The sequence below is a fragment of the Folsomia candida genome, unplaced genomic scaffold, assembly GCF_002217175.1.
Source record: "Folsomia candida strain VU population unplaced genomic scaffold, ASM221717v1 Fcan01_Sc007, whole genome shotgun sequence".
Lineage (NCBI taxonomy): Eukaryota > Metazoa > Arthropoda > Collembola > Entomobryomorpha > Isotomidae > Folsomia > Folsomia candida.
The window spans coordinates 1,991,846-2,011,226 of NW_019091199.1; the positions used below are offsets into that span (position 1 = coordinate 1,991,846).

Here is a 19,381-nt window from a genome sequence, read left to right on the forward strand (position 1 = left end):
AATTTTTACTAAATCATTCTTCTTTGCTAAAGACACATCAAATATTCATCCGATATTAGCAAACACCAAAATTTGTCGAGTAAATGCCGTACATGGGTTCAATTTACCCGTTGTTGCACAATGCTGTCGTCGTCGTCCACATTTTGTCGTCACCACAGAAGAGAAAGACTACGAAATCCAATTTGAAAACGTGTCTTTGTGTTCCATGACATAGTTTTGTCAATTCAAATTCTGAGGAAATGTGATTACGGTGGTGGCGTGCTTATTTTTGAAGGCATTATATTCTTAGTTCATTTAAGAGGTGTGTATGCGTTTTGTATTAAAATTGGCCATTCACCGGCGGCGTGTGTTTGTATGGATGGTTGTTAATGCTGGGCTCTCCTATTATGCGAAGACAATGCCATAACAATTCAAGACGTTTGAGACTGGAGAACAATGGGAACGACAGGCAAAGCCGGAAAGGGTTTGTTGATCGTGTTTCAAATATAAAGAACTACACGTAATTTGTCACTCCAAAACGAAAATGAAAAAAGAAACTGTAATAAAGTAGTTTTGCAGTGAAGCGACGATGTGCGAGGATGGCGAATATGATATTGAATCTTCTTTGAATTCAATTCAGTGCTTATAATTTGCAAGAATTGTGAATCCCAGCCACATGACATGACATCATCCTGCAGCTCGAAAGAAAAAAACATTTCACTCCTTTTATTTCGACACATTCTAATTTAATCCAGAATCTTTTGCACAAAGCAAAGAAAGGAGACTTCGTTCTGCGATTCCAGCATTAAAACTATATTCATTACGTTTTAGTACCTCTTTATTGCTTTGAGAGGAAATTTGTTTTTCTATTTTTTCCCCAAATCTTATGTAATTTCTGTGTGAATGGTTTTTTATTCATTTTGAATTCGACATAAAACTTGTATTTGTTAAATAACACACATTTCCAAACATTTGCACTGCTGAGACATTCTTGAATAATGTGCAATTAATTAGCATGAATTTCCCCTTTGTTGCTCGTGTCGTCGCAATGTTTGACAAATGAGCAAGTTTTCTCCCTTTTGGACAAAATGAAAGTTGTCACACATAAGAAAAGTCATATCATTGTGAGGTCGATCGTTTATGTAGAGAACATCAAAGAACTTTTGCCGTAGCTATGTCCACAAGTGCCTCGTTTCAGAATAATTTTGGCGTATGTGAGAAATACGATAATTCAAACAAACTAATTCGTTCGGCGGATGTACTACTGAATATATTCAAAAATTGCGTTTTCAATGTTGACGCAAACCCTAGAATCAAAATGTTCACGACTTTGAAAGTATTTGATATTGATTTCTCCGTGCATTGCACTCACGCAATGTCGCCTGGTACATATTTTTTATATGCAATATATTATGGAGTGTAAATTTGGTTGATCCAATATTTTCTATACATGCATTTTTGTACATTTTGAACCAAAAATATTCTCAACGGAATCATGTATTTATTCTAAAATTTGGTTGTACAACACCTACACACGTATGCAATATGCAACCTTGAATGAAAACATATCTCCAACCGTAAACCAAAACACTTCGTCATGACTGGTAATTTTGAAAAATGATTTTTTTTTCACTTTGACACTAATGTTTGTCATCTGATTGATAACGGTGAGGGTGGAGAAAGTGAAAAGTACAAAAGAATATATTTCAGGCGTATTTCAAGATGCACATAATTTTATGGTTCTCGTTTTGGAAAGTTTTGATGTAGTAATAAATTGAAACATCGGAAAAAGGTCAGTTTCCGTTTGGACAGGAAAAAGTGTGATTAATGAAAGTTTCGCTTACAATTCTTTTCCCAGAATATCATCGATTATCAAATTTCGTTACAAACACACAACAAGACCCGTAATGACTGCCTACAACCTACTAAAATTTGTGTTTCACTTATAAATGTTGCATCCGCTGTCCTTGTTTTGGGGGCGACTCTCATGCAAAGCGATAATCAAGAGTTATGTTGTTGTACGCTATGGTTTTTGTGTCCGTGCAATTGGAAATCGCCTTCAACAAATCATTTCTATCCACAAACAATTATTCGCGCACCAATCAATACTCGTGACAAATAATTGGGTAGGTTGGCAGAGCTGAAGAATGTGAAACAATAAATGCCTGACTGACTGGACTGCCTGCCTGCCAACTCACCTGAATTTATAACAAAACAAAAATTGACTACTGGTGATTTCTGATTTTCATCGACTTCGAATCGATCTGTGCAATAATCTTGTAAATTGAAGTGGCGTGTCGATACACATCCCCACTGCATCCGAATTTATGTACAAAGTGTGTTTCAAAGCCTTTCGAGGCAAGGAAACTTCAGTCAAAACATGAATTACAAATTTAGGCTTTCGAGGCCCAAGACCGCTTAAATTTTCATGTCTTGTATATGCACCAAAAGTGGACGGTTTCCTTACCGTGCGAAGTGACCTTGCTTCTGGTCTCCTTTTATAATCCATAGCGCCATTACATATGTATATTTGCCCTTATATTTCAAGTAAAGTTTTGAGGGTGCTTGCATTAAGGTTACGTGGTATTCGGCGGTGTGTGTGATCATAATAATAAATATGTAAAAGAAGACGCTGGGGAACTGCATCGTTTCGTTTTACAAGATACACAGCTCGGTGGCATTCATTCATGTTGTGGGAATGTCGAGTAGTCTAATAATAGTTTGGAATCAATTTAGAATTCAATATTGACACTAGTTGTTCATAAAAGTAAAATATTATTACGGCCGACACGTCCTTTGCACTCTTATGACAACGACTCGATGGGTGTGTGTGTGGAGGGGAAGGAGGAGAAGTTGCCTCGCCGACATCCTTTAGCTTAGTCATCGCTTTTTTATATTGTGTCGTCAACTGTATTAAGTTGCACTCGACTCGATTTTTCTGTCATTATGAAACTTCACTTCCTTCCTCTTGTGTGTTACAAACATAATAAAAAGGGGTGTCAATGGAGAAAAGAAGTGAACCACGGAAAAATGGGGTGTGCAAGAGCAGTAATACGCTCATTCCTCCCAGAACGGACGACACAGGTGAAGAGAAAGTACCGACGCTTTTAGCAGTCAAAATCAATCAGTACGTACACATTCCTAATGCATGTGCCAACTAGCTTGGAAGAATATGAGCAGAGAAACTAGAAGTTCTGTTTTTCGAGACAAAATTTAATTAACATGAAATATCGTTTGTGATTGGTTGCGTTTGGAACAGACAACGGGAAGAAGTCGTAAGTTCTTTTCTGACCAAGGTGGACTTGCGATATATGTACATGCAAACTTTCACTAATATGCAACTGGTTTGACATCTCGATATATTTACATATCTATCTGCTTATTATCTACTCATCTTCGGTTCTTATCGTTAAGTCGACATTGTCATAATTGAATTTTGAGTGCGATGGTTTTAATTAATTTGAATTTGTAATTATCAATCGTGGTTTTGCATAAACTTGCCATTAACAACTTTTTAACCTCACTATTCCCAAACCCTAAAACCGTACACTAAAAACCAATTTTTTTAATTTTCCAACTTTTAATACCCGATCAAGTAGGAAATAAGTATCACATAAAATACCGCACCAGAACGAAAACTGATTCAATGATTAGTGAGTGTTCTGGCAAATGTCTGGTGACTTTTGAACTTTCTGGTATTACGAGTGTAGGGGCGAGCCATATGTCGGCTGGAGAGTTATAACATGCAAATGGAAGACACTGCATGGTGGACAGTCGTCTCGGTATAATTAAGAACTCTTGGACGAAAATAGAACATTTGTGTAATCCGTGGCAGTTATCGCGCTTTTCTCATTCGCGCTGGCTAGTTTGTCAATAATTCAAGGAGCAGGCCTTCCACTATCAGCACTACAAAGCTGGCAATAATCATTTACAGTGACCATAAAATATCTTTCAAATTCTTTCACCAGATTTGCGGGTGAAAGTGTTCAATTAGACGCAGCCCTGGACAGTGTATTGTGAAAACCTGTCATCAATGTTGTACAAAATGTCAGCGCGTATGGATGTATCACGTGCTGTTGAAAAACCTCGTTAACCTACAAAGGAAAAATGTGAATCTCAAATGGCAAATTTCCTCAAGTGAACCAGCCAAAACTACAACCTCGACATTCACGACATTTGGTTTAACATCCTTCATAACATACATTCGTCAATGAACAAGAATCATGTAATAGTACAAATGCATTGTAATTTCGCATTTAAAGATGACCAAACCTTTTCCACCATACAATTATCGTAATTCTTGCTGGGTTCAGTTTTATCGCAATTCCACCTAAATTTTTAATAGTACAATGGTCAACACAGCGGATGGAGAAAGAAAAGGCGATCAATTAACCTAATTACACACACGTACAGCGTGTGTCTCTGTGTGTACGATCATCGGCTGTATTGTGCTACTCGCATTTCTTTTTGTTTGCCAATCCTGGTGCTCATGTAATTTAATCGATTTATATTAATCAAAACTTTTATGTTATATTTTTGTAATTTCATCAAACTATAAAGTCGTCATGTTAAGAAACTGATTTCGTTTTTAGGACCTCAAACCTATTGATTTATGCAACATAAAGTGAGTAATAAACCTTGTCAGACAGAACTATTATTAGAGAAGGAACTCGGTTCGTATAAATGTAATTTAAATGATTCTGCTGCATTAGTTTTGAACGGTGTAATAAATTATGGACAGGAAATTATCGGCTGCTTCGATTATTAATTTGTCTTAAAGGAAGGCGTCATTAATACTAATTCGGGCCAGGAAGACAGGAATCGGTGACGCAGAAAGGAAGTAGACCAGAGAAAGTTGTATTAATCAGTCATTACAAAGGGGATAAAATCACGCCGAAATCTGATTTACTGTGTAAACGCGACACCCTATTATTACAATTATGTAATGTCGCAATGTTCTTATTTCTGTAGAACATCTACTTGCCCCAGCTGCAAAATAAACGGGTTTGTTTTAGCTATGTAAGAAATATTTCTTTTTCTATATATGCATATATTTATTCGTCCCAATTTTTGCCTGATAAGCAGCCAGTCGTTGTCTTAAATATTTACAGTTCACGGCCGTAAAATGTCATGTGAATTTACAAATCATCAAACGGTTGACGGTATTCATCAATAATTCACTGTACAACTTGATCAAGACGGCGATTGGAGTCAACTTCATATTCCACTTGGATATGCTAAAATGCAATATGATATTGGATTTTTACGCGAAAAACAAAAATACCCACAAGTCAATATGATTATTATGCGTATGTAGTCCAATCCAACAATTGTCACAACCCGTCTAAATCTAAAATATGGCATGCCCAAACCCACTGTGCTATATTAACGTATGCATAAAGGTGGATACGTACGTAAATGGAGGATGCGTGGCTGTCTCAATATTGAAACAAGTAAATTTGGAGAATTAGTTTGCTTACATATTTTTCGCTCTATGTATTGGAAGATAGCCAAGTTTATTACTTATTCAAATCGTTCACTTTTATATACCTCAAAAGCACCCAACCAGCAGCGTAATTATAATGCGTAGATTATTATTGGTTTCCTTTGTTATTACAGAAATTTCGTTGACTTGACTGACTGACTGACGAGAGTTGCTTGCTTCCGAAGGGAATTGGTCAAAATTCTCTCTAAATACATAAATGCACTCATTCCAAGCAGCACAAAAAAATCGTATGAGAACGCAATAAAATATTTTTTATTGCAAAATTATTGAATCGGCTTTAAAAATTGAACATTAAAAAGTTATTGGTAATTTTTGACCATATGAAAAAATTTTAGCGGGATTTTACAATTCAGATAAAAATTGCCATGCTGGACAAAGCTTTTCACTCGGGAGGACAATAAAGTGAGCTAAAAGTCGTTTCACCATGAGAGCCTTCCGACCATTTCCCCTCTTTCGTAACACATAGTGGGAATAATGGAAGTCTGCGAACAAGCGGCGGTCAGTTTTACGTGGCGGCGGTGGTGGTGGTGGTGGGTCGGCAGTTATTGTAGCTTTACTTTTACTTATCTAACACTATAAATAACAGTTCGGCAGCAGAAGTATACGAGAAGAAGTGTGTGGTGGGGTTGGGAGTTGAATCAGAATCACTTTCACCCTGGATTATTCCCGTCCTCTCCTTATTTTGAGCACGGGACTAATATTTTTACCAGTGTCGCCTGGTCGAGAATAGTAATTCCACGGACTCGAGGTGCCCACAAACGGCCACCGTGTTGATAGATACACTTATCGTCTATGAAACAGTAGATATCTCGCCTCTGTTTCAATCCTTCGTAATTTTACACAGGGGAAAAAGGTGTTTTAAACTACAATTAGAATGACCACATTAATGTTAACTAGTTGGCTTATTGGATGAACAAAGTGGAACTGACGATTCGTATGAAAAAATATAAGTCATTGGGTTATTACATTACGCTACAATATCTCTAACACATTTTTATAAAATGCACAATTTCCTGACCCTAGTGTACTTTTTGTTTGTACTCTATAAATACAAATAAAGACCAAGTAAGCCAATTGCACAATTATTGGTTTCTAAAAAAGTAGAGTAAGCTAAAGAAAAAAGTGAAAGTTTGAGAAGAGACATTTGATCGTAATCTACATAAATAGTTGATCATGTCACGAATATATGTAACACAATAATACGGAAAAAGTGGTTCAGAAGGACTAACATGAACTGATAACTGCCTGCACAAATGTAGAAGGGCTCTGTCTTGTCATAATATTTACCATTCTATTACATAGTATATGTCGTCACTTGGTACAGTATTGGTTGAAAATGTTAAGAATGTACTCTACTTATTTACGTACTTAATTAGTTATAAGAATAATAATAGTAAATGTATTGCATGAAATCAGGACTTATCTGGGGCCCACCATCAAACGCTGGTTTTCCGTAAAGATCCAAATCGGTGGGCTAGTCCTTTCAGCAGCTCTCCGAATACAAGTTCGTCTAAATTCTTGCCCACCTGGTAGAGGATAAACCAGTCTCCTATGTTGAGTTCGTTCGCTAACTGTGGGTCAAAAACGAGTGTCACACGTCGTGTTAATAAATTATTTCAAATATTCTCCTCCCTTCACCAGTCTTTACCAAACCGTATAAAACTTACCTTTGTGAACACAAAGGATTCTACTGCACGAGATTTCCTGTCGGGTTTAGACAAATCACCAAACATGTTAAATCGCTGTTATCAAGCTTTCACCCAGAAAGTTTAACATTTTGGGCGTATGATTTTAGTTTAAGTTTACTTTGCTCATTATAAATGCTCTACATATGTACATATTTAGATGAGTGGGACAAAATTAAGCTTTTTTCTATGAAGAAAGCCAGATTTTGGAATTAAGGACTAAATGACAATGTACACATTGGACACTAAAATACATTTGTAATAAACCCTTTAATTTTTACTAAAACTATTTATGTTGAAGTTCGTCGTAGTGTTGTACCGCTGCATATTTGTTTTCAAGTGCACCTCAGGATTAATTAGGATATGAGCAGGGCCTACCTTGTCAGCAGCCAGACTCGAAGAGGAGGACAGGCTATTGTTAGGATACGGAAGATCAGGCCGCTTCCTGTTATGACAGCCAGGATTAAATACCAGAACCTGCACAAAATATAATTAGAATCAGCAAACATTTCCTTAAACTATGCCGGCTTTTCAAAACAAAAGCAAAACTTGTGTCGTGAAATACGGAAATAGTATTGCATTCCTCCAACAACGATACAAATTTAGATTACAATTTAACCACTCTATTTATAAGTTTCAGGCTAAAAATAACAAAATGCATACAAAACGTATGCATAGTAGCGTCAGGTGAGTATTTGTGGTGGTGAAAGTTGGAGAAAGTAAACGAGAAAAGCAAACAGAACGTGATAATATTGACCTTGAATACTCCTGGACGAGTTTATTAATTAAACTGTTTAATCCCCAACAAAAATAATATGCACATTATAAACTCCATGCAGCTCAACACATCACAATGTCTCCACGCTCGTCTCGGTGTTTCACAACAAAATTTGACGAAAGACGCCTCTCTCAGATTGTGAAAGATTGTAATTAATTCCGCTCCCGTGTCCAAGGCGAGCGAGACCATCCATCTCTATTGTTTTCTCGTGTGATTCCCTCATTTCACTTTCAAATCAAAACGATGAATTATTTTACTTGTTTTTTTTAAAGAAATTGTGATCGTGCTGGAGATCTCTCGTGGATTCATTCATAGTTCAAGTTGAGACAACCTTCTCTTTCTGACTCTGCTAGATCTTTCTTTTTATAAAAAATTGACTGAATGCAATTCCGCAAGAAGTCTATCTTTAGCACAGCACAGCGTCTGCTGACATCCCCGTTGGACGTGAAAGTGCTCTGAAAAATACATTTTTGCTGCAATAATGACTTGTATTAAGAGTCTCAAATGAAATCGGGCGAAGGTGGCTGAACTGTCTCTCCCTCCGAGTGGTGAAAGTGGCGAGGGGAAAGGAGTGCCCCAATTTAGCTGCTTATACATAAATGCACTTGGTATCTGGGATAGTATTCAATTTCATATCAGTGTTCTTGATTTGAATCAAATTAGAGGGGAAGCAGTGGACCCAAACTAAATAAATTAGTAATAAGTTTGGCCGGAAAGTGGTAATGTATCCACCCGTTGTAGTGTGTTCATTATTGTGACGTTATCACCATGAAGCACAAAGCATACATATTTATACGGCGGTGCTGTTGGTTGGTTGCGACAAACCAACATTGGTTTTCTCTGCGTGGTTTGTTGGAATGGTTTCGGCATTGTTCATTCTCGCCCCGCTGATCATTAATCCTTAAAGAAACCCACAATCAAGGGAAATGAAACCGAAACAGCGTGTATATGCACAATTCGCAAATCTGAGAACCTCCACGTTGGTTAGACGATGAGACCAAGTTAGCGTAAAATAAACAAACAAAGCAAACTTTCCAATCTATGCATAATGTGATCCCCCACTAACAGCTACAGTCGACAGATCTTCAGATCCAGCCATCTGATCTTCTCAAATAGTAGGATAAAATAAAGAGACACGAAACATCCTGGTGCTGAATATGCAGAAAGTGTGCAAAATATTGAGTGCTTTCACTTTATAGACATCTCAAAGATTTTATGCAGATCGCATGCTTTTAAGGAGTTATTTCCAATTATGTAAATGCCTGGAGCATCTTACACACGATAAACTACAAACATGTCACTGGGGTAATTGTTACTGCGATAATTAGGAAGACTTTATGGTTGTATTAAAACCGTGTGCAGATCACCCCATGACATGTACATACGTACTTTCAATTAAATTAATGGCTAATAATCTTCAAAACTAAATAATGCTACAATGTGACATGTAATGAGTGAGAGAAAGTGAACGAGGTCTTACCATACAACGATAAAAATCTTCTCGTTGAGAATCTGGAAAATGGGATATTTTACATAAATAACTTGAAAAATAATTTTATTTGTACCCAATAATGATCCGTAGTTAAGACTCACGTTAATACTCAGGATGCAAATGGCAGAGTAAGTGTTCTTCGAGCCGGCATGGCCAAAAGTCGTGAACGTACATTGAGCGACTTTAGGAAAAATCCGTGACATTGGATCAGTCCGTTTTTCTGGAGGCTCTTCACTCATCCTTAAATGAGTCATTACTTCGAAGCCATAAGTCGTGAACTGATATCCGAGGAACGCGTCGGTCAAGAGTATTTGAAAAATTACGTTTAGAAAGTTCAACACTTCACAGAAGAAAAACTTGAAGGCATAGGCTTGGTGAGTCCCCACGTTCGAGTACAAGTAGTCGATAATGATCCGCTGCCTCATCCGAACCAGCTCAAAGTCCGTGTGGATGGGAGACGTCAAATTCGCCACCAGCGCTTTCATGCGCCCGTCCTCCCAGCAGTAGCGCCACACCTGCGCCAAGCATGTAACAGCCACTTTCACAACCATCGTCAACCACATTTTACCTGGTTCTACTAAATTTGAGATGAGATTTAACTAAGGAATCGTGGATTTTTTAAAAGTTTTTATCATGTCCTTTGAATAAGAAACCTATTCGGATTTCACTACCAATGATGGAGAAAACAAAACGTAGCAACTTACGTAGCGCGGCAAGAAGAAGGTGCATGCTTGGAAAAAGATGTAGAAGCCGACCTAAGACGAAGAAAACATGACATTAGCTATCTTGCTACATACGAAATATATATTTAAAATTTCAGAAATTTCAAGCTCAATTTATAAAAAGACTCACCCATTGATAGTAACGCTAACGCAGCAATAGGAAAATAAAATTCATATTATTAGCCTCATTTATGCCATAAAGTATCGCTAATACTACGCTACGCTAAATACTTACGCTATAAATACTTACGCTATTATTAAAGTTCTAACACTAATTTTCACTTTAATCACTTCCTCTCACTCACCTGATAGTTTTCTGTGTCACCGGGGAACTTCGGTCGAACTCCAGGAAAGGGCACTTCCAAACCTTGTTCTGAAACAGAAATATTTCCCACTGATAGGAATTAACTTATTGTTATCATGAAATGATATATATTCGTGTTGGAAAATTTTCGAGAAGCATATGTTAAATGTGATATATAGTATGTAAATCCGGTCCAGAGAAATCTAATCAAATTATAAAGACGTCATAACCGTCACAACAAGAACATGCATAATTTCCTTGCTTTCAAGAAATCCTAATTCAAAATGGGTATTAGAAACATGATACACTCTCGCCACTAAATTCTTCACAAACGTGTTGCAGCATAAACATGCAGGACCAAGAACGAGGAGTGAAAGCATTTTTACTTTCTCTGCATGTTTGTTGACTTGGCTGCTTTGCGATGGATTACATTGTCACGCTTGCCTTGACGTTTGACTTTGAACTTGGATTATTCACTGCCAGTTGACAAAAAAACGCACGTTGGCGGAAGTTAATAATAGAAAAAGCAACGACCGCCATCATGACTCAATAATAACTGACATGACAATCCGCTAATCTTATCTCCTTTTAGCATTATTGGTTTCTATGTTTGACCAGCAAGATATGTTTGTTCGTGTGAGAGCGTGAAAGAAGGATGTTGACTTACGATCTCCAGCCTGACCCACAGTGATATAACTACACACAAACAAAAAACAATTGGGTTTTAGGAATTTTTTACCAGCTCCGGTACTCATCATAATTCATGATCGTCTAACCTATGCATCCAACAATAGTTGTCAATTTAAAAAGTGAACTATTTGCCAACTACTCCATTCTATCCTACGCATATCCATCTCTGTATTCACACTATTTTACGGATTAGCAATAGCCAAACAATAGCCATTTTGAATCAGAATTTCTTAGGAACGACGAGCCAGAATTACATAACAGAACCTAGGTCCATAATTTTAACACCCTAAACCAGTAGCAGAGTGAAGCTACGCAGATACACTGTCAATGTGGGGAGGCTGGCGGGCTACGGCCCTGGTAGTTTGTTTACTCCGTCAGCCCTTTTGGAATATTTTTAATTCTTAAAATTAGAAAGAGTGAGTGAAAATAAAGTTTCAAAAGCACTCTAACAAGCCACCCCTACTATAAAAATACAAAAGTAGAGCACGCACAAATCTTGGAAAGTTAAAACCACGAGAAATAAAAACTTCCCATTACTCGTAAATAAGACACAACATTCTTCCACTGTTCTCTCCACCACTATTCCCCCCCCCAATCTAACACCGAGGGTCACCGTGGGATTCCCATCACCTTTGCTGATGGAAGGGCACTTCCAATAGTTGTCCAACGAGGGAAGGAACTGGGAGGAAGGATTTACGTGTCAACTGAATGTGAATGACACTTGAATAAAAGCAAATTGAATTGAATTGAATTGAATGTGGGGTCAGGCTGCTCTCAGGAATAAGTGGTGGCCCTAAAAAGGGCCGTTGTGTTCGAAGCGAAGTTATTAGACTGATGTGTTCATTGAGAGGACGTGGGGTGACGAGAAGAGGTCCGGCATGTCAAGGATGGGTCGTCGTCGAGCTCATCGCTTATATAGCGGCTAGTGGATAGCATTGTTCCTGTTGAACTGTTGATCGTTCCCACAATGTGGGAACGGTTGATTGTTCCCACAATGTGGGAACGGTTGATTGTTCCCACATTGTGGGAACGGTTGATTGTTCCCACAATGTGGGAACAATGCTATCCACTAGCCGCTATATAAGCGATGAGCTCGCCGTGGATCTTCATCACTCTCTCACTGGACGGCAAAGAGAGAAGAAGTCTGTTGCTCGACCAAACTATTATTAATAAACGAAATATATTTTCTTTGAAAGCAACTCAACAACTTTTCGTCCCATTTTCAACATGAAGTGCAAAGTCTACAAGGATGGCATACTGTTATACCAAGATGGAGAAAAGGAGAACAAACGTAAGAAACGTAAAGTCTTTGTATTTTCGTAAAGATAATATAGTACAAAAACTTTTGGAGACTAACATCTACAATTTTTTCAGCTTTTCAAGTATGGTACGTTAGTTTACGTGATCGCAACAAAGTTTTAAACGGGCATATTCTGGTTAACTTTACTTCCGGGGACGTTGAGGAGGAAGCAAGGGCACGGAGAATACAGAGCATGAAAGGGCTAGATGAGAGCACTGGCTGCGATGGTTGTGGAGCAGGGTAAGTATTATAAAATCTTCACGCATTATAAAAACAGTAATTAGAAATAGCAAGTAGATATGTATGTTTTGTATTCCTAGTTTTTTTCTGCAATCCGGCGAGATGGACTATCTGCCCGATGAAGCCCTTGGATTAAAAATTTACGCCTACACAATGGAATCAGCTGAGATGGCAAAGATGGGGCTAAGAGGTATGATTTTGTCATGATAGTGTTTTCCTGTTTAGATAATGTGCGATTTTACTAATAGATTGACTAAAATTTATGTAGGGTTTCTGGATGCTGTTTGTATCCTTTGTCCACCAATCGCATTCAGAATCTTGCTTCCATTTGCTGCACAAATTATTCAGATCTCGAAGACGATTCCGCAAATACGCCCAATTATCCCAACTGTTGATGCATTGGCCAATAAGACTCCCTTTTCGAGATTCGTTGTAGCAGTCGTCGTAACGTACCGGGAGTATCACCGAGGTCCGAATGGAACTGTCTACACGACTGATCCAGCTGCACCGAAATCAACCCCTTGGAACCAAGAGCAAGAAACACTGTCACTCTCCTGTCGAAACGAATGGTTATTCATGCAGGCCAATCCTGAAGATAATGAAAATGAAGGCGGTTTTCGCAATTTAACCTACCCAATATCAAGAGCTGTTTTGCGTGCAAGGATTTGGCTTCATCAAAACTACGAACTTGGAAACAATACCAATAATCAGTACATCTTGAAAGGAGACGTGTACGAGCAATATGAAAGATGGTGTACAGAAGATCCAACAATTGCACGGGCAACATTTGGGAGAATAATTGCGGACGTCTTTCCGGGTATTAATGTTGGACTCGAACCAAGAGGGCATGTAACAACCAACAGTGCACGCCATTGTTATAAGAACCTACGCCGACGCAACCAACATACCCAGTAAATAAGAATGTTATTCATCACACATATTAACACAGTATGAATTATTTCTCTTTTTAATCAGCTATTGTATTCCTACTTTTCAACATACTCAGTTTTTCAGTTGTCTGTCAGAAAGATTTATTTGAATTAATAAACTCCGCAAATGTAATTGTACTACATTACTTAATATGGAAATAAATAAATAACTTTCAGTGCTAATCACCGACAACTGTCTCAGAATGCCTCAATTCCATTATTCACATAGTAGTTGTCATGTTTATAGTTCGACTAAATAAAAGTTGAACTTTAATATTAAGGTAATTGCAAAACACGTCATGTGTCAGAGTAAAATTACACCCGCGACGTTCATATAAAAATGTAAACAACCGTTTTAACACAATCATCTGGTTTGGCTGGGGATAGTGGGGGTGCACCCAACAGATGTGACATATTATTGTTGGAGCTGACGCTTTCAAGGTGATATTTTGTAGGTGATATATACACCAAATTAAAGTCAAGAAGATAGGCTTCACAGATAATCCAGGTACAACCTCCCTAAAATACGATTCAAATGAAACACGAGGAGTTAAGCCTAACGGTATAAATTTTTCTTAAAAACATTACGAGGAAAACTCAGCCAAGTTTATCATCATGGATATCGAAACATACTACACCGATCATCCTGACAGTGATACTAGGTTAAAGTATAACTCATAGGGAGAGAAAAAATATATATTAAAAAATATAAATTCAAAAGGAAGGAAATGTGCCTAATTTTGCTCGCAATCGACTAAAATGGAGATTTTTTTAAATAGGTCATAATTTTGAAGAATTTGAATTTTAAACGTTGGCCAAAGGGCTGTATCATAAACAGGTTGACCTATGTTATCGAAAAAACATAGGATTTGTTCTGGCAGTTTGTTATAATCAGAGAATTGTGACTGACTTTCTTCGAGACAAAAAAGCGAATTTCGACGAGGAAGTGGATAACGCTCCCAATATAACCCTTATTGTCCAATTGAAAGTTTTTGGGCATTACCAAAGAGGGAATACTCCAATTGAAAGAATCCACCGAAAAACTTGGCAGTATTTCGAATGGTCATCTCAAATCTTATTAATAAAATTGCGGAAAAGCGTGGCGAAGCAGCTATGGCGAGCGTGCGGCAAAAGCTCGTTCTACTGGAATAAAATACGTTTCTGGAGCACAAGGGGATAAAAATCCTTAGCTGAGATATAGCGTACATCACATAAAAAATTATAAAATTTGAATAAGGAATGCGTTTTTTACACTCCAAAAACCCAAGGTAGCTATGACAAATCTTGTCCCCCTATAGTTGCTATAGGACTATAGGGGGACAAGATTTGTCATAGCTACCTTGCCAAAAACCCATTTGTCACTCCTTAATTAAACACTAAAATATATGTATAACGCTAAACATTGCCAATCATTAATTAATTTTCTTCCCATTTTCCAACCCAATCATTGCTCATGGAAACATGCAATAACATATTTATGGGATTATCATTTGTTTTGTATAACCACACAAAAAAATAATAAAATAAAAAACTTCCCAAAAAAGGGGGCCCAAAACCACCAATGGAAACTAAGGGAAATTTGATCAAAAATGGTATTTTTTTAGGGAGAAAGTCGATAATATTCTTTATTCTCTCTACATTTGTTGGTTAAATTTATATATAAAACTTCTTTAAACAAAATATTCTTTAACCTCATAAAAACGAATTGCAGCACTGGTGTATAGTTACATAATTCCTTTGAGACCGTCCTACACCACTGTGGTGTAGGTCTTGAAAATTTGACCTCGGATGAGAAAAAAATTTCATCCGCGGAATTTTTAATTTGAGTTCCCAACGATCCCAGTCGATCAAATTGTCCCATGGTGGATTGCAATCCACTAATCTTATGTTTTTTAGCATTATTGGTTTGTGTGTTTGAGCAAGAAGAAATATTGTTTGTGAAAGTGTGCATGTGAAGGGAAATAGATAATGACTTACGGTCTCCAGTGGTACCCGATGTGATGTAGCTGTGCATCCAGCAGTACTGATTTCAATTCAATTCAATTCAATTCAATTCAACTTCAATTCAATATTTCAATTACCGTGTCAATCACTCTCTCCAGCTCCTTAGTCGATGTGCAATCAATGGGGTCACTGAGGATTAGATGAGAAATGACAATTCATTCATATTTAGAATTACATACATATTTATGTTGTGTTAAGAAGGTGCAACTAACTATGGAGGAAAGCTTCACTACTTGTCACGCTCAAATTTCGATAGCCTTTGTAGATGTTGTAGTATCCCATGAATGAATACGAACCCCCAAGTGGTTTGATTCCATGACCACACTTGCACCCGCCACACCCACTCAAAGATGCCCAGAGAACGGAGAAAGTAGTGCTTTCACTTGTCAAAACTTTCGCCAAAACTCTACTTTTATTCGGATTTTGAAAATTCTTTCACAATTATATTCTTATATCTCTTTAGAGTGGGTGTGGGATTTTTGTGCACCCATGATACTAAACCACATACAATGGGCATCAAAATCTGAGAGTGCCAAGTAGTGAAGCTTTCTCCTAAGCGCACGATTTATCAGACGATTTATTGAAATCTCAGACTAATTTAACCACGGTCATAGAGATCACCACTGCAACCCTCCTTTTACTTACTTCCGTATGATCCACCTTAATTTTACACACTCGATAAATAGCGTACATACTTACCCAAAATATTGTCTTGAGTTAACCAGCAAGGAAAACGTTATGAGTAAGATCACGGTTATTTTGTAGTGCAACCGAAATACGATATTGTCGATGCAAATACTCTCAAGCTTAACCAATGCTTTTATGCACCTGTGAAACAAATGAAACCCTTGAGAAGAAAACCACACGCATCACGTGGCGTTTTGTATCAAAGAGAACTTACCCAAAAACGTCGATCATTATTAATCCCACGCACACAGCTGAAAGTCACTCCGGAGCAAAACATTCAACCGTTCTGTTCACACTTAAGATATTTTCATCTCAAGAAACGGTCCAACTCTGATGACGATTTCTCAACAAATGTCTCACGTCATGGCGAAATTCGTTCAACTTTCACTTGTCTTTTCAGCATCCACATTACCAGCCTGCCCAGCTAACTGATGAATCTCGTCCAGGAAATCAGATTCGCTTCCCCTCATCCCCTTCACCTCGGCAGCGAAGGAAGGGGAGCAGGAGGAACTATTGCGTACTTATTGTGCACTGGACAACAACTCTGGACAGAAAAAAGGTGACAAATGTATGCAGTGTCGTTAATTGCATTATCTTCTCCCAGGCGGAAACTATTGTGGACTCCGAATGTGACTCACGCTTTACTACTGATGGACCCCATTGTCCAGGACTTGATGATATTTCTGTAATTAATTAGTAGTTAGGATTGGCTGCTGTTGAAATTGACAGTGATTTTGATAGCTCATTGATACACGTATTGAACACAAAGATTGTGAACGGACTGGGAAAATGAGAAACCGGGCGAAAGTGTCAACAAATCCCCAGAACGTTCCTTCCTTCTTCAAATGAATCAAGTTTTGTGTGAATGAACAGGCCAGGCGATATGGGGAAGAAGGCGAGAAAGTGAACACTACTTGAGTCGAGTCCTTATTATTCACTCGCAACCAAGAGACACGGTTGTGAAAGTGGAGGAAAGTGATATTTCGACGGAAAGTGGGGGTTCAAGTATGTGTGCGAGACTGTAGTGGTACTCGTTGCTCTGATTTTTACTATTATTCCATGCTCACTCGATAATTCCACAAGAAAACCACGGCACACATGACAGCTAGCGTGCATGCAGATTCCCTCCTGCTGAAATTGTCTCACTTTGATCTTATCTTTTTACAAGTCTTCTCATTGTACGATTTATACTTTAAATCAGAGTATGATTTTTTGTAATTATTTATTTATTACTGAATGGAAACCAACTTGAGTCTGGGAAGCCAGAGGCGAGGAGTAAGTCAGTCAGTTAGTTAGGAGAAGACACACTTGCGAGTGAATTAGCTGGGATTGTGAAAGAGGAGACGCAGGGTTGTAGCCGCTTTCTCTCTCCCCCGACCCTTGGTTGATGCGTTGTGATGGGATGAGGAAAGGTGAGTGAGTTGAGTGTGAGGTGAGAGAGAAGATTTAGTGTGTTTGAGCTGCATTCCCTCCACGACCACGACCACCACGAACCATGCAAGAGGAGCACCGTGCCAGACAAACCAGACGCTGAATCAGATACAACTACTCCGACTTTCACCACCGCGATGGATGAGGGGCGAGTGAACAAATTTTGGGGCAAGTGTCCATTCAGAAAGTGAGCATAATGCCAGAACGAACCCACGGATTAAACATTTTTCCACTTAACGCCCTCCCACACATTCGCACGTTATTATTTTGTCGCACCACCACCACATCAAAGACAAATACTGACTGGCCCACAAGTCAGCTCCGTGTGTGCTACACGTACTCGGTTGTCCTCATCATCGTCGCCTTGTTGGTCACTTTGTTTGTACGGTTCATGTTCTCAGAATAGAATAAGATGAACATGAGAAATGTGTATTTCTGTAGCACGGACGGACGGTTAGCATGGTCATCAGCAGGTTCCGATTAATTCCGTCTCTCCGTTATTGTTACCACTCATTGTTTTCACTTTCACTCACTAGCACTTTGACAAAATATTACAATAAAATCCGGAAACAAAAGAGGTTGCTGGTATAAAGAGGTTGGTAACAATACGGGGCAATGGGTTACTAAGTTCGTAACGTGAAGTTGGGAGGCGAGCCTGACACCCGCTCGCTTTCACTCAACTTATTAGCTGTATCGTACACACTTCCACTTTCACCTGGTGGGAGGACACTCATTATTTTTCGTCTGGGAGTGGTGGGGGTTCTCCATAACAATTCCAATTTTGATTTCCTTCGTCACCTTTGTTCCTCTGCTTGTGCTGCAGCACGTAAACGACGTAGGGTGTCTACTCCAACAACGCTGGGTCGTCATATTACTGTCTCCATCATCGCGCCATAGGAAAAAGGAGGAGAAGGAGGAAGTTGACTACTTTTACACGTTGGAGGAGGAAGGAAATACGTAATATGAAATTGTAATCTAAATCAGTCCAGCTCTTGTTTGTTTGTGTTGCTATTATGAGACGGGGAGAGAGAAGGAAAGGGTTGCATTACTCCAACATCAGAGAGACTGCAGCTCCTCAGTACATTAGGCCACAACATGAGAAGGTTCATATTGGGCGAGTAGTGGTGGGAACAAAGTGAAATTCATTAACCTGTCCGAGGGTTGATGTGATTGTGATGGTGGGATAATGTTGTATTGAGAATTGGATGAGATAACCAACCCATGTAAACAGTGGCAGTGGGGAAAACCAGAGTCGGCACACAGACCAACTTTCACTAAAACTGACACCTACTCCACTTCCAAACTACACACGGACCAGCACAAAATCCAAACTCAACAACACTTTAGCACCACGAAACGAGTTGTCTTGTTTGTTGTTGTTGTTATACAAAGTGGTTTGACATATAAAGAGACAAATAAGTACGGTCCAATTTTTTGTCCACTGCTTATTCCCTCCAACAAAGCAGCATGCTCTTCCGATGGATGCAATTACTTAACAAGTGGGGAATTTGATGATGCAAACTCTGAAAATTTCCAGTTGGTCCTTGGGAAAATGTGAATTAGCGGACATGGGATGGAGAAAGTAGGGCCACTTCTGAAAGTAAGATAAGAGGCGAGTGAGTGAGAGGACGGGT

General features: G+C 38.5%; 2 protein-coding genes across 3 annotated transcripts; one reads left to right on the top strand and one right to left on the bottom strand.

The window, feature by feature from the left end:
• Positions 1-5,460: 5,460 nt before the first annotated feature.
• On the bottom strand, positions 5,461-18,267 carry LOC110852085 (innexin inx2). Of its 2 annotated transcripts, XM_035854006.1 has the most exons (13): positions 16,531-18,267; positions 16,329-16,457; positions 15,707-15,758; positions 15,603-15,631; positions 11,134-11,162; positions 10,468-10,535; positions 10,293-10,307; positions 10,145-10,195; positions 9,542-9,955; positions 9,429-9,460; positions 7,549-7,647; positions 7,153-7,189; positions 5,461-7,056 (listed from the first exon to the last, which is right to left on the bottom strand). In XM_035854006.1, the coding sequence occupies exons 1-13, from the start codon at positions 16,545-16,547 to the stop codon at positions 6,922-6,924; spliced, it is 1,107 nt and encodes a 368-aa protein (XP_035709899.1). In that variant the 5' UTR covers positions 16,548-18,267; the 3' UTR covers positions 5,461-6,921. The 2 variants fall into 2 exon arrangements, with proteins under 2 accessions (XP_035709899.1, XP_035709900.1); XM_035854007.1 differs by lacking the exon at positions 11,134-11,162 and having other exon boundaries at positions 15,603-15,648; positions 16,531-18,264.
• LOC118436284 lies at positions 11,717-13,806 on the top strand. The gene is made up of 4 exons (XM_035854008.1): positions 11,717-12,447; positions 12,531-12,696; positions 12,777-12,886; positions 12,965-13,806. Exons 1-4 carry the CDS (start codon positions 12,384-12,386, stop codon positions 13,609-13,611), a joined length of 987 nt encoding a protein of 328 aa, XP_035709901.1. The 5' UTR covers positions 11,717-12,383; the 3' UTR covers positions 13,612-13,806.
• Positions 18,268-19,381: the final 1,114 nt, after the last annotated feature.